Genomic DNA, 15,169 nt, shown 5'->3' with positions numbered 1-15,169 from the left:
CTCGAGGTCACCACAACATGAGGAACTGTATTAACAGGTCGCAGTGTTAGGCAGACTGAGAACCACTGCTGTAGAGTTAGAACATAGCTGGGCTTGGTCGAGTGGGCAGGCAATAGTCTGAAATCCCAAAAGCACGAGGGAGCAGATTTCTCAGCCTTGGGGATGGGAGTAGGCTACCAGAGGTGTGTGTGTGTGTGTGTGTGTGTGTGTGTGTGTGTGTGTGTGTGTGTGTGTGTACACACGTGCAAGTGGCTGGCTAAGTTCCTCCGTATCTCTCTCTGTCTCTCCTTGTGTACCTGAGTGTTTCTGATGTGTTGAGGGTGGCTGTTGAGATTCTGTCTCTTGTGTCTTTGGTGCCTGCCCTAGGCTATATACATTTAAAGCAGTCTGCCACACCCCTCAGAGGTCCTTATCCAGACATGCTCCCTGAAGCCAGGTCCCTGTGGCTACTTCGGCTGCTCCGGGACGTCCAGCTGGCCCAGTTTTACCGGCCCATCCTTGAGGAACTTAACGTCACTCGGCCAGAACACTTTGACTTTGTAAGGCCTGAGGACCTGGACAGCATTGGCATGGGCAGGCCTGGTGAGGACCCCCTGCCTGAAGGCCCTGTAGCTTCCCCAGCCCTCCCAGGTGTTGGTCCTGGTTCCCCCAGACTTCAGACGTCTTGCCTGTCAGTTCTCTGGATTCCACAGCATTCTCACTCCTCTCATTCTGCCCTTCCCCAGCCCAGCGCAGACTTGCTGAAGCCCTGAAAAAGTACCGTTCGGGCGTCAAATCTAAGAACTGGGTCAACAAGGTATGTGGCGGCGGCGGCGGCGGCGGCGGTGCTTGAGGAATGACAGGTGGGTTAGGGTTAGTCAGGGTTGCACACACCTGAATTCCTACTCCTATTTCAGATCCTTGGGGGGTTTGCTCCTGAGCCGAAGGAGACCCCCCCACGCTCAGGCAGCCTTCTGTGCCTCCATGACCCGGAGGGGGGACTCAAGTGTCTGATTCCAGAGAGTGCTGTGTGCAGAGGGGAGCTGCTGGGCTCAGGCTGCTTTGGCGTTGTACATCGAGGGCTATGGACGCTGCCCAGTGGCCAGAGTGTGAGTGCCCACGGGGCTTTCTCTCTTTCTTCCTTTTTCTTTTGTTTTTTTGTTTTGTTTTGCTTTGTTTTTGTTTTTCAAGACAGAGTTTCTATGTGTAGCCTGGGCTGTCCTCGACTCACTTTGTAGACCAGGCTGGCCTCGAACTCACAGCGATCTGCCTGCCTCTGCCTCCTGAGTGCTGGGATTAAAGGCATGCGCCACCACGCCCCGCCCAAGGGGCTTTCTTTAATCCAAGGTACCTCAGCACACTGCCTCCTTCATTCTTTATGCCCTCTGCTCCGGCCATAGCCTGTTACTCTGGGTGTTTGATGGTGTTTCCCCTCACCTCTAGATCCCAGTGGCTGTCAAGTCCCTCCGTGTGGGTCCCCAGGGTCCTATGGGCACAGAGCTGGGGGACTTCCTACGGGAAGTGTCTGTCATGATGAAGCTAACACATCCACACGTGCTGCGTCTGCATGGCCTCGTCCTGGGCCAGCCTCTACAGATGGTAAACACAAAGGGACCTTGCTTTCCTTGGAGCCCCAGGGTTGGCGTGGAGCAAGAAAAGACCACAGGAGCCAGATCATGGCTGACATGACACTGTGTTCCTGCAGGTGATGGAACTGGCACCACTGGGCTCCCTGCATGCGCGTTTGACTGCCCCAGCGCCGACGTCCCCACTGCCCGTGGCCCTACTGTGCCTCTTTCTGCGTCAGTTGGCAGGAGCCATGGCGTACTTGGGGTCCTGTGGGTTAGTGCACCGTGATCTCGCTACCCGCAACCTGCTGCTGGCCTCACCTCGAACGATCAAAGTGGCGGATTTTGGATTGGTGCGGCCGCTGGGCGGCGCCCGGGGTCGCTATGTCATGGGCGGCCCCCGTCCCATCCCCTATGCCTGGTGAGGGCGCTTACTCTGGCGGTCTGGCTTGAGGCGGGGCTGGAGAGCTGCAGCCAGCCAGCTTGCAACTAGGGCGGGGTAGTGTGTGTGTGTGTGTGTGTGTGTGTGTGTGTGTGTGTGTGTGTGTGTGTGTTGGGGACAGGAAGTGGTTGTTAGTCTTCTAGAGGAGGCGGGACAGAGGTGTCATCAGGTCAAAATGCACTGGAGAAAGTTTCTGAGACTAATGGGGCGGGTGGGGGTGGGGGTTGAAGGAAGGGATGGGGGGCCGAGAAGGCAACAAGCGAGGGGGTGCACAGCCCTGGCTGCCTTCAACTTCCATTTTCCTCAGGTGTGCCCCAGAGAGCCTACGCCAGGGAGCCTTCTCATCTGCCTCTGATGTGTGGATGTTTGGTGTGACACTGTGGGAAATGTTTTCCGGAGGCGAGGAGCCGTGGGCAGGTGTTCCACCATACCTCCTCCTTCACCGGCTGGAGAAGGACCGAGCCAGGCTGCCGAGGCCTCGGCTCTGTTCCAGGGCCCTGTACTCCCTCGCCTTGCGTTGCTGGGCCCCTCACCCTGCAGACCGGCCCAGCTTTTCCTGCCTGGAAGGGCTACTTCAAGAGGTGGGGACCTCAACTCTCCAGATAAGCCTTTCTTTCTTTCTTTTTTGTTTTTGTTATGTTTTTTGAAACAGGCTTTCTTTGTATCCTTGCCTATCCTGGACTCACTTAGACCAGGCTGGCCTCGAACTCACAGCGATCCGCCTGCCTCTGCCTCCCGAGTGCTGGGATTACAGGCGTGCGTCACCACGCCTGGCGAGGTGTTGATTCTTAATCTCTATTTACAGATAGAGCAGTTCGGATGCTGATAGGTTAGCAGTGACTTCTGTAAAGTCACCCAGTAAGTGGAAGGATTGACAGTGGCACTGTCCACGTGACTTCAGAGCTGGTCCCTAGATCAGACTGTCTGCTGTGAAAGCACTTGGTCTCCACTGCCGGGGCACTTGGGAGCCGTGGAAGGGGGTGGATGTGAGCACTTATTTCAGTCTAGCTAGGTCGGAGAATGGCACAAAGCAAGACACTGGCAGTGCTGGGAGGCACAGGTGAGCAAAAGCTCCAGGTCAGAGTGGAGGCAGTTGGCCAGGGGAGGAGCAGAAATACCACTGAGGTGTGCGGGAGGCAGACCTGGTGGGTTTGGGTGTAGAATAAAAGAAAGGAACAGAGCCGGGAGTGGTGGCATACACCCTTAATCCCAGCACTCAGGAGGCAGAGGCAGGCTGATCTCCATGAGTTCAAGGCCAGCCTGGTCTACAGAGTAGGTCCAGGACAGCCAAGGCTACACAGAGAGACCCTGTCTCAAAAAACAAAAAAGAAAAGAAGGGAACAGAATGGTTCTCCCTTGGTCCCCTTAAACAGAGACAAGGTTCTTTTTGCATCCCATGTCCAGTATGCCGTGGAGTGCAGGTCAGCAACCCCACCACACTTTGTGTTTGTTGCAATGGGGAGACAGGGATGGGCACACAGAGGACACACCTGGTGAGTATTTATTAGATTGACACAGAGGAAGGTCCTTTATTTTGGCTTTATCACCCTTATGACTTAGGCCAAAAGCCCAGACACCTTTTCCTCCGTCTCCATAGGCCAGGCTTTCTGAGGTGCGCTGTGTGAGGGAAGTCACAGAGCCAGGTGCTTTGCGGATGGAGCCCGGCGATCCCATCACTGTCATTGATGGCAGGTGACAACCTAACATCCCTAAGCATCCCCAGGGGAGTGCCCTCCCAGCCACCTTGACTCCTGGCTGCTCCCATTTTCTCCTTGGATGTTGGTCTTTTGGGTCCCCACCCCCCATGCCCCCCACCCCCTGCCTCCGCTGTGCTCCAGTGCAGTCCCATGCTCCCCGCCGGAGCCCTCCCTGGTTCACAGCGGCCCTTTCTGTGCTGGAGAGAAGGCTTTCCTTCCTCCAGGCAGATGTGGCCAGGAGACACAGCTGGACTGGCAGAGCATGGCGCGGGACTGACTGCCACTCTCCCCGGTCCCACTTCCCTCACCAGCCCCTCTTCCCTCAGCCCAGACACCACAAGCTGGAAAGGCCAGAATGGTCGCACTCTCAAAGTGGGCAACTTTCCGGCTTCAGCAGTGACACTAGCAGACTTGGGGGGCTCACCAGTCGCCCATCCAGGTCCCAGAGCTTCCCCTGCCCGTGGAGAGAGATGCCGAGGGAGCCCTGATGGGTGAGGCACTGAAAGGGTTAGGGGGCAGGGTTGGGTCGGTGGGACTGACCAAAGAAATATAGTCATTTCTCTGGGAGCAAACTTGGGAACAGAATCGGTGGAGGCATGAGAATGGGGCTGTCTCCAGCTGGAGTGTCCCCTGTGGGTCTCAGCATGTGTGAGAGCCCCCGGCCCCCCTTTTTTTGGAAGGGGGCCACGATGTGGGTGAGTAGTGGGGGATGAACAGATCACTCTCTGACAGGGACAGGGAGAGGACAACGTCTCAGGATCTACCCCCAGCACAGAGCCAGAGAAGGAAAGTGGCCCTGCAGAGGATGAAAGGTGAATGTGGTGGCACTCAGGGACTCGGGGAACAATCCTCCAATTCCCCTCTCCCAGCCCTGAACCCATACCTTTGCACACAGAATTCTCTTCCTTCAAATCCTGTCTTTGGAGAGACAACTATTTATTTATTTTGATTTTTTGTTTGGTTTGTTTGATTTTGGTTTTTCGAGACAGGGTTTCTCTGTGTAATAGCCCTGGCTGTCCTGGACTTGCTTTGTAGACCAGGCTGGCCTCGAACTCACAGCGACCCGCCTGCCTCTGCCTCCCGAGTGCTGGAATTAAAGCCATGCGCCACCACAGCCTGGCTTATTTTGGTTTTTTGAGACAGGGTTTTCCTGTGTAGCCTTGGAGCTGTCCTGGAACTCACTCTGTAGATCAGGCTGGCCTTGAACTCAGAGATCTGCCTGCCTCTCTGCCTCCCGAGTGCTGAGATTAAAGGTGTGTGCATCACCTCCTGGCATACTTTAAGACCTTAAGAGTGAAGATGCTCCGGACCCCCCCCCCCCACTGGACAGCATCTCCTGCCTCTGGTCCCCAAATACTGTTCTTTGGGCTCCTAACTGCCTTGATGCCATTTGCATACCTGTCCTACTGTCTCACCTAACATATAGACACCTGAGTTCAGGGCCTGCGCGCTTATCTAAATATTCTTATGAAATCACATGGCTGTCCCACATCACCAGTGGGACCTGTCAGTGACCAGTCGGTGCAGATAGACAGAGAGTAGAAAGGTTTGGCCGCCTCTCAAGCTGTTTCTTTCTCAACTCTGAAGGCATTTCCAGGAGTCTGGAGTCAATTCTGTCCCTAGGCCCTCGGCCCACAGGAGGTGGTTCGAGTCCCCCTGAACTTCGACACACAAGAGCTATGCCCCAGGGACTCCCAGACCTGCCTCCACGCCCAACTTTTATCTCCAGCTCTTCTCAGCCCACCCAGCCCCACAAAGCACAGCCTCCCTGGCCCCAAAGAGGACCCTTGAATGATCACCGCACTGGGGTACCTGGAGCCAGCAAAGCCACTGTCCCCTCTGGAGGCCTCTTGTCAGACCCTGAGTGGCAGAGGAAGGTAACAGAGGTAAGATCTCAGTGGAACAACTTGGTGTTCAAAGAGCCTGGAGGTCGGGGACAAAGGCTGAACAAGGATTTGTCATCATCCCCAGGTAGAGCTGAGTGTGCATGGGGTCACCTACCAGGAGTGCCAAGTGGCCCTTAGAACCACCAGGGGCGATGTGGCTTCTGCCATCCGCAACCTCAAGGTAAGGCTCGCTCTCAAAGCTAGACCCTTCTGTCTGTTCCCGCCTTGCCTCCTGCTCTGCCCTCTAGTGGTCAGCTGCCGCCCCTCCTGCTCACATAGGTAGACCAGCTCTTCCACCTCAGTAACCGGTCCAGAGCCGACTGTCGTCGCATCCTGGAGCATCACCAGTGGGACCTGTCAGCGGCCAGTCGCTACATCCTGGCCCGGTCCTGAACTCTGCATCCTTGGGGATGGGTACCACTTAGGGCCTAGTCTTACGGGACCAATCAGAAGCACGATGGCTTGACGGAGACGGACTTTTCACCAAGGGAGATCTTACTGCTGTAAGGAGGTGTCAGGGGTGCGTGGGGCACCTGAGGTCATGCACTGGTTAGTGCTTCCTGCACACCCTGCTCCTTGACCTCTTCAGAACCTCTGACCGGACCAAGAAGGATGGGGTACACTCCGCCTGATGCATTCCCAATTGAATACGACTTGGGGGGAAAGAAGATGCCAAGGAGGCCTCTACTCGCTACAGACAACAATCAAGTAGCTGTACTGAACCATGGGGCAACCGTTAGAACTGGTATTAGCTACCTCACTAGGCTCTATGGGGCACCCATCTTAGATACTGACTTGGGGGTTTTGGTTTGGTCCAGAATCACCAGGGGTGATGAAAACAGACTTTTTGGACTTGAAATTTTTTTCTCCCCCTTAATCCAAATACTGCAGATTATGGGATGGCCAACTCTACCCCAGCTGTTGTGGTTACCTTTGTTTTACCCCATGCCTACCCTCTTCCATCACACCCATCGTCCGACGTTTAAAAAGTCGCAAAGTTTATATGAGGACGACATACAAAGACACAGCCTCCTCCCGACAGCAGGGGAAGGATGGGCTAACAGCTAAAGGCACATGAAGCTGCAGAAAGCACCGGCAGGGCCCCAGGACCCCGGGCTTAGGGAGTCTGCACTGAGTCCCAACATCTACAGCTGTTAGTGAGGAGGCAGGCTCTCCTCAAGGTGCCACACTCTGAAGCTAAACTAAACGGCTAAACTGCCATAAGGGAAGGGTGGTGTGGCGGCCATCTTTGGTGCTGCTTGCCTTTTACCCTCAATCCCCGGATCCCAAAGGCCTCCTCCTGTGCAGAGGCTTTGGAGGAAGGTAGGACGGTGAGGGGAGCAAAGTTTAAAAGCTAATATTCCTGTGTGCATAGGGACTGCTGGGGGGCGGGGCGCAGGTAACCCCAGTAAGGAAGGTTCTCGTAACATACTCCTCTGCAGGGCCACAGGTGAAAGGAGGGGAGGGGAGAGATGAGGGGTGGGCCGCAGTGGCCCCTAGCCACTCAGCCACCCCTGTCTGTCCACTGCAGTGTACACCAAGGAGAGGGTTGCTTCAGGAGGCAAAGGCCAGGGCAGGTGAACCATCTCGAATTCTGGTTGAGGTGACGGTCTCCTCATCCTGGGGCGGCCTCTAACTGGTGATGGCAGAGGGCCCAGCGCCTCCTCGCTTCTCGAAGAACATATAATCCTAAGGAAAGGTCACCGTTAACGGGAAACCTGGCCGGGTCAGTGTGGCCCAGCCGTTGTAACCTAGCTCTGGACCTGCATCCCACCACATGTGTCCTTAACCTAGTAAAGGGTCCCAGAACAGGACAGAACGTTCTGAGTAACACAAAAGGAGAGGCAAGAAGGGGAGGGTGGGAGCGCCCGACTCACAATGAGGAACGTGGCTCCCAGCAGCACGGCCTTCACCCTCACGTCTAGATCCATTGGGAACTGGAGGCCAAAGTCATCGGCGTCTGTGAGGGCTTCGCGGAGCAGCCCTCCCCACTGTTTGCTGATGCGGCCCACGCTTCGAGACTCATCCTTCGTCTTCACCTGTCAGGGAGAAGGGCCCCACTGTGGAAGATGTCACCCATCCCACTTGCCTCCTGTCTCACTCCGCAACTGCATGTATGGGCTGTGTAGAGTATACTCAGCAAAAGTTTTCAATAGTGTTGGGTTTCCACATGACGGCAAGGGAAACTGGGGTTCATTGGGTTACACGGGTACAAGGTGAATACCAGGATTTAGATCCAGATCTTGCTTTCTCTCCTTTTTTGGGGGGCGGGGTAGGGGGTTTCAAGACAGGGTTTCTCTGTGTAGCCTTGGCTGTCCTGGACTCACTTTGTAGACCAGGCTGGCCTCGAACTCACAGCAATCAGACTGCCTCTGCCTCCCAAGTGCTGGGATTAAAGGCGTCACCACGACACCCAACTCAAAGTGTGATTTTTAATTTGCAAAAGGGGGGGGGGGTCCTTTCCAGTGCTGAATATGGACCTCATCTAGAGGCCCCCAATCCTAGCAGACAGGTACCAACAGGTGGACTCTGAGGACTGTGATTCCCACGGGCCTCTCTGAGCTCAGCACTAACAAGCCCTGTGGAAATAGTAATTCAGTGACTTCCTGGTCCGGTGACTAGAGCTGAAGTAATTCCCTTCCACATCCTGTCCATTCTCCTCCTTCCTGATCCTGCAGCCTAGTCCCAGGCTCAGCTGGGTCCCCGGCTGCCAACTCTGCAGTCCTGAGAGTGAGGCTTAAGTGTGGACCGTTCACGATTGTGTAAATGAGATGATGACTCCTGAGAAACCCACGACACATGCGTTCCCATCAGGGATCGCACAATTATCTCCCTTCGGGCTGGTTCTTGGCCCAGAAACTCACTCTGACTAGCTGGGTGACTCACTTTTAAAAGGCAGCCTTAGGTAAAGCACCTGTACTGGGTGAATCCTGTGGCTCCTTATATGAACAGGGGGGGGGGGGGTGTTATCCCTTAAAGAACTCAAGAGTCGGCCAGGCATGGTGGTGCACACTTTTACTCCCAGCACGCGGGAGGCAGGGGCAGGTGGATTGGTGTGAGTTCAAGGCCAGCGTGGTCTACAAAGTGAGGCCAGAACAGCCAAGGCTAACACAGAGAGATTCTGTCTTGAAAAACAAAAACAAAGACAAAAACCAAACCAAACAAAAAAATAACTCAGAGTCTGTGCAGTGTCAAAGTGCTGAGCCTCATTCTGAAATCCTCACTCTTCTGGCTCTGGGGTGATGAGAGGAAGGCTCAGTGAGGACTTCAGGCTGGATGAGTTACCTGGACTTCTAAGTTTGCAGGACCAGCCGAGGGTTAAATTAGGAAGGGTCTGTGCTGACAGATAGCCTCAGCAGCTACCTCGGTTCAGTGAAAGAGGTGGCAGTCCTCCACCCCAGATCCAGGCTGGTCTCAGATTCTCCCCAAGGCCCCTGCAGGGCTGTAGGGAACACTCAGCTTTGGCCGGAGGATGATAGCTGCTTTTTGTTGTTGTTTCAGACAGGGTCTCCCTATTTCATCCTGGCTAGCCTGAATCTCACTATGTAGACCAGACTGGCCTCGAACTCAAGAGATCCACCTGACTCTGTCTCCCCAGGGCTGGCATTAAAGGTGTGCGCAGCCATGAAATCTTTTCTGCTGTGCTTTTTGTTTTGTTTTTCAAGACAGGGTCTCTCTGTGTAATAGCCCTGGCTGTCCTGGACTTGCTTTGTAGACCAGGCTGGCTTCAAACTCACAGTGATCCACCTGCCTCTGCCTCCCGAGTGCTGGGATTAAAGGCATGCGCCACCATGCCCAGCTTTCTGCTGTGTTTTTACAGGATCACAAGACCATCTCATTTTTGAGTGGAAGAAAACTGAAAGCGCTGTAAGGGGTCGCAACAGATTCAGAATAGTGAGATTAAGGGTGACAACTTTAAACCGTCTGTTAGCACGGAAGTTGCCAGTTTTGTTTTTTTTTTTTCTAATTACATTGGTTGAGTGTGTGCACCATGGCCCGTGTATGTGAAGATAGTTTTCTCTTCTACCACGTGGGACTCGTGGCTAGAACTCAGGTTTTCAAACTTGGCGGTAAATACCTTCACCCCCCAAAGGCACCTCATCATCACCCATCTTGGTTAATGAAGAGCCTAGAAATTGGCCCCTTCCCTATTTATAATACCTCAAAGTTGGTGTCTGTGCCACAGCCACAAGTCCAGCAAGGCCCTACAACTCGAAGGACCGTCTGGCGATCAGCATCAAGGATGGAAAACTTAGGGAGAAAAGGATGCCAGGTCTGTAGCACGTGGCCGATGGTGGTGCCAGGTGGAGCCTGTACTTCCATCTGGAAAGGGAGAGAGGGCTGCTGTCAAGCCGGGAGACCTTGGCCAGAGCTCTTCATCGGTTACCAGCTGTCTCCTGACTGCTCAGACCCTCCTAGTAAAACCACAGCTCTTTCTGGGCAGCTTTCCTACACTGCCCACCAACCACCAGAAAACCTGCCCTGCCCACCTCCTGAAGGCCACAGGGACAGCAGCTGCAGCCACAGTGAAGTGGGCGGAGGAGGCGGAGCACCTCGCGGTCCCCAGGGTCCGCTAGGCGGACACGAAGTGGCCGGCGGGCACCGCAGCACAGACGGGCACAACAGTTGCTCTCTTCAGCAGCCTGACCCAGTTGCTGTCCGGTCCCGGAGCGAAGTTCATACCTATTACAGGTCTCCCAGCCTAGGAACGCTGTTAAGAGTAACATGCTGAGGCTCACGGGCCTCATCTGCCCAGGAGCTCACCACTGCCCCAAAGATCTTTGAGCCCAACTCCTCCTCCTCCTCTTCCTCCTCCTCCTACTCACTTTCCACTCTTTCAGCCTTCTGGTGAATCAGGATTTGATCAATCTGTAAAGAGTTAAGAGCAGCATTGACCCTGTCAGCCCGACATCAGTTTTCCTCCCAGCTTTTCTCCCCTCCCTCCCACTCACCTGCACCAGGAATTCGAGGCCAGAAGGCACCCCTGGCAGTGGCAAGAAGGGAGCGGAAGACCCTGGAGCCACAGGGCCTGGCGAGGGGAAGAGAGCGAAGCCAGGCGCAGGGGCAGGCACCGGAGCCTGTCCCGGTCCAGGATGCAGCGCCGCCGGCTCTGGATACCCAGCTGTCACCGGGGTAGGGAGGTGGGGGCGAAGGAGCATAGCCTTTGGGGGGCAAGTAGCCTGTAGGGGAGCAGGGGTAGATTAGAAAGTTACCTGTGGCCTCATCCTCTTCTTTCTCAGCCCAAGGACCAGGAGCACCCGCGGGAAACGTAGGAAGAGGCAGAAAAAGATGGGGCGGGGGTGCAGGGCGGTGGCTCCCCAGGAGGAAGGGAGGGCCCCACGCAGCCAGTCTGAGCACATTCCTGGAGAACGTGTTCGAAACCCGGCACCCAAGTACGTGTGTGTGTGTGTGGGGGGGGGATAACGGAGACCCCAGCCTAACGCCCACGTACCTGCCATGGAAAAGGGGAAGGGAGTCTTGGGCTGTCAGCGTTCGGGAGGATTAGTTCTGGAGTGGGGACAGCCAGACAGAAACAGACACAAAGACGAAGAGGCAGCAGCGCCCAGCGCGTGCCCAGGGTCTCTTGGGCGGCGCCTAAGACTCGGGGGAGAAACCGAAAGTGTCAGCGGGCGGGGCGGGGTACCTGGGACCCTGAATTTCCTTTGGGGCCCCAGGACCGCCCCCTCCCTTTGTTCTCCCATTTTCCGCGGAGGCGGCTGTTGGCAGACGGCAGGACAGATGGACCTGCGGTCCGACAGACGACCTGACCCCGAGGAAGGTCTCCCTGACCCCCTCTACGGTCCGGCTCACCTGAAGCACCCCAGAAAAAGCCGGGGGGCCACGCACTCTGGGGCTCACAGGCGCTGGCGGAGGCGGGCCTAGAATCTGACCCCACCCCCGACTCGCCTAAGCCCCGCCCCCAGCCTGGGCGGGGCGTCTGCGCAGAAACCAGGCGCTTCTCCTCCTCCCCGGGCCGCGGACCTTGGACCTGGGCTCCTTGGGCGCCGTGGTCCCGCCCCTTCCGCTCCGACTGCAGAGGCGTGGAGACCTGGGCTGTCGGTGGGGGCTGCGGCTCTGTCCCCTAATGCCGCGACCCTGGCCTTTTCTGCGGGTGGCTGCTCTGCCTCCCCACCGCGTGGCCGCCCCGGATCCCGGGATCCTCCTTCCAAGGGCGAGCCGGGCCTCGCTGACGCAGCGGAACGCCGCTCACACTCACACTCATTGGCTTGCAGAGTTGGCTCGGCGTTCTTCCATCTCTGGGGCCACCTCGCTGTGTTCTCTCCCTGTCGCAGCGTTGACCCACTCGGGCGCCGCTCTGTTCAGGCGCGCACATCACACACGCGTGGCAGGCTGCCTGCCAGACGGTATCAGTGATGACCGTGCGCGAGGTGAGGCTCAGGGAACAACACTACAGGACAGGTCTCCGTTCCCCCCAGGATTGTGACACACGCTAGTAATCCCAGCATTTGGGAAGGGGGAGGCGGGAGGCCAGTCTGTTCTACATAGGGAGTTCCAGACCAAACCTGAGCTACAATAGCGAGACTGTCTCAAAAGACCCCCCCCCCCCCATCAAAAGAAGAAACATAGTATCTAGGCAGTTGTGGCGGATCTTGTCCGGAACTGCAGCACTGTGGAGACTGAGGCATGAGTTCCAGGTCGGCTTGGGAGTGAGTCATTATTTAAAACACCAAAACAATGCCAGGCGGTGGTGGCACAGGCCTTTAATCCCTGTAAAGTCCTGCACACCAGAAGAGGGCTGAGGCAGGTGAGTCTCTGAGTAGGAGGCCAGCCTGGTCTACAAAGGGAGATCCAGGACAGCCAAGGCTACACAGAGAATCTCTGCCTTGAAAAACCCAAAACAAGTCGGTCCTGGTAGCGCATGCCTTTAATCCCAGCACTCAGGAGGCTGAGATGGGTGGATCTTTGTGAGTCCAAGGCCAGCCTGGTCTACAAAGTGAGTCCAAGGCCAGCCTGGGCTATTACACAGAGAGACTCTGTCTTGAAAAACCTAAAAAAAAAAAAAAAGGAAAAGAAAGAAAGAAAAAACAGCAAAAACAACAGAAGCTTGGGTCTTTCTTGCTGTCAATTATATTTTAACGTGTGGGATGAGGTGCTGACCAGGAACTCTGGGAATTCTAGTTTTCAATTGTACAGCCCAAACTGAGGGCTACTATATTAGAAGAACCAGGAGGCTGTAGGCAGGCAAAGGTGAGGAGGAGGTTCTCCCGAAATCTGGTCATAATGTGATGTATTGGACTAGCGACCAGGACAGTAGAGGTGGTGGTGATGTGCATTTGAGGAAACATGACGTCATTATGGCTCAGAGATAGGATGTAAGAAAGGGGGGTTGGCTCACACGTGGCCTCTGAGACCTTTCCTTCTCTTTCTTTTTCTTTTTTTCCCTCGAGACAGGGTTTCTCTGTGTAGCCTTGGCCATCCTGGACTCACTTTGTAGTCCAGGCTGGCCTCAAACTCACAGCGATCTGCCTGCCTCTGCCTCCTGGGTGCTGGGATTAAAGGCGTGCGCCACCACGCCCGGCCTTTCTTTCTTTCTTTTTATTTTTTTGAGACAGGGTTTCTCTGTGTAACCCTGGCTCTCCTGGACTCAGCTTTGTACACCAGGCTGGCCTTGAACTCACAGCACTCTGCCTGCCTCTGCCTCCTGGGTGCTGGGATTAAAGGCGTGCACCACCACCGCCCAGCGACCCTGTTCCTTTTCCTTGGGGGACTGGTTGGTTGGTTGGTTTTCAAGACAGGGTTTCTCTGTGTAGCCTCAGCTTTCCTGGAACTCGATCCATAGGCCAGGCTGCCCTCAAACTCATTTTGGGGACTTCTTACTAATGCTGAAAACCCAGTGTATGAACACGTGAGCTGAGGCCACTTCAGGCACTGGACGGTCTCACTAACAAGGGTCATGTTTCCACTGCTAACTCTGTGTTTTTTCCATTTCTTTCTTTTCTTTTTTTTTGGTTTTTCGAGACAGGGTTTCTCTGTGTAGCCTTGGTCATCCTGGACTCACTTTGTAGACCAGGCTGGCCTCGAACTCACAGCGATCCGCCTGCCTCTGCCTCCCGAGTGCTGGGATTAAAGGCGTGCGCCACCACGCCCGGCTCATTTCTTTCTTTTTTAATAATATATTAGTTTATACTACACATAGAAACCCTACTTCTATTTTGTTGTCCTGTCCGGGTTTATCAGTATGCTTGACCTGCACAGTTCAAGGCAGTCTCAACCAATCCTGTTTTACATACTGTGAACTCCGTGACGACGTCACTGTGGCTTTAAGCCCGGCGAACCAAACCCTTGAGTTCCCTACCTTTGCCTTGTGCTCCCTTCAAATTATGCAGTCCAGTAATCCTGTTATGGGAAACTAGCACACACAGGAAATGCTGTGGTCCCCAGTAAAAGCCTCAGCCCACGGATCCCTGTCTCCCACTCCCACCCAGAGGTTCCACCTGCACACCCTGGATGCCCGTGCCTTCCCTGTGACGGCTGGAACCACCTCACTAGTGCGCACCTGTGCTTGGTGTGGCCCTTAAACATTTCGGCAAGCCAGGCCTGTTGCTCAGGCCAATAGCCCTAGCCCTTGGGAGACAGAGGCAGGAGGATCAAGAGTTGAAAGCCGTCCATGGACACGCAGCAATTTTGAGGCCAGGGTAGGCTGCACGAGCTCGCCTCAAACAACAGTGACTTCAATGAGACTGGCTCCCCATAGGCTCATGTATTCGGCCTCCAGTTGGTGGAACTGTTCAGGAGGACTTGAGAAGTGTGGCCTTGCTTGAGGTGGTGCCCCAGTACGGCAGGGGCTCGCCCTCTGAAACTGTAGGCCCCAAACAAACTCTTTCCTCCATAAATGGCCCTTCGTCATGCCGTAGAGAAGTAACTAAGACACAAACCAAACAGTCAGCCCAGGAATCTGCGGCTCAGAGCTGGTGGGAAGGCTCAGCAGGTAAAAGTATTTGCTGCGCAAGCCTGCGGACTTGAGATTTATTCCCATGGCCCGTGCTTGAAGGAGAGAAGCATCTCCTGAAATCTGTCTATTTATCTACACACTACACACATGCAATAATAATAATACATTAAAAAAATAAAAGGGGGCGGCTGGAGAAATGGCTCAGAGGTTAAGAGCACTGCCTGCACTTCCAAAGGACCTGGGTTCATTTCCCAGCACACACATGGCAACTCAAAACTGTAACTCCAAGATCTGACAACCTCACACCAACACACATAAATTAAAATTAAATAAAATTAAAAAAAAAGAGCACCGACTGTTCTTCCAGAGGTCCTGAGTTCAATTCCCACCCACCACATGGTGGCTCACAACTATCCGTAATGTGATCTGATGCTCTCTTTTGGCCTGCAGGTATGCTTGCAGGCAGAATACTGTATACATAATAAAAAAATTTTTAAAAATCTTAAAAAAAAATAGATATAAATAAAAGGGGTCTGGAGCTTAGCAGAGACTAGGGTAGGAAATAGAAATTATTTTATTTATTTTTTTAAAATAGAAATTCTTGTCCTGAAAGTATTCAGATTACTGATCATGGTGGCACACATTTTTAATCCCAGGCAGAGGCCAGCCTGATACACAGAGAG

The 15,169-nt window shown here is 54.6% G+C and overlaps 3 protein-coding genes across 3 annotated transcripts in view; 1 reads left to right on the top strand and 2 right to left on the bottom strand.

Annotated features, from left to right (window-relative positions):
* The window catches only part of Gps2 (G protein pathway suppressor 2), a 177,628-nt gene that overhangs the window by 62,283 nt on the left and 100,176 nt on the right, over positions 1-15,169 (bottom strand). The window lies entirely within an intron of this gene.
* On the top strand, positions 417-6,210 carry Tnk1 (tyrosine kinase non receptor 1). The gene is made up of 12 exons (XM_051167487.1): positions 417-582; positions 726-796; positions 897-1,088; positions 1,423-1,578; positions 1,685-1,968; positions 2,297-2,570; positions 3,587-3,681; positions 4,013-4,177; positions 4,419-4,498; positions 5,274-5,572; positions 5,658-5,753; positions 5,852-6,210. Exons 1-12 carry the CDS (start codon positions 420-422, stop codon positions 5,963-5,965), a joined length of 1,989 nt encoding a protein of 662 aa, XP_051023444.1. The 5' UTR covers positions 417-419; the 3' UTR covers positions 5,966-6,210.
* Plscr3 (phospholipid scramblase 3) lies at positions 7,072-11,795 on the bottom strand. The gene is given in 9 exon segments (XM_051167296.1): positions 7,072-7,261; positions 7,450-7,611; positions 9,734-9,895; positions 10,063-10,283; positions 10,399-10,441; positions 10,525-10,704; positions 10,706-10,752; positions 11,384-11,603; positions 11,706-11,795. Coding segments are annotated over 9 exon segments (1,182 nt in total). The 3' UTR covers positions 7,072-7,204.

This window comes from Acomys russatus, chromosome 25 (genome assembly GCF_903995435.1).
Source record: "Acomys russatus chromosome 25, mAcoRus1.1, whole genome shotgun sequence".
Classification (NCBI taxonomy): Eukaryota; Metazoa; Chordata; class Mammalia; order Rodentia; family Muridae; genus Acomys; species Acomys russatus.
This window is presented reverse-complemented; position numbering and strand designations above follow the sequence as displayed.

What these genes read in the sequence shown, in the direction of transcription:
- Tnk1 (XM_051167487.1), top strand. Translation starts at nt 420, where the DNA reads ATGCTCCCTGAAGCCAGGTCCCTGTGGCTACTTCGGCTGCTCCGGGAC. An exon ending in TGGGCCAGCCTCTACAGATG is followed by an intron (nt 1,579 to 1,684) that starts GTAAACACAAAG and finishes GTGTTCCTGCAG; the next exon opens with GTGATGGAACTGGCACCACT. An exon ending in TGGAAGGGCTACTTCAAGAG is followed by an intron (nt 2,571 to 3,586) that starts GTGGGGACCTCA and finishes CCGTCTCCATAG; the next exon opens with GCCAGGCTTTCTGAGGTGCG.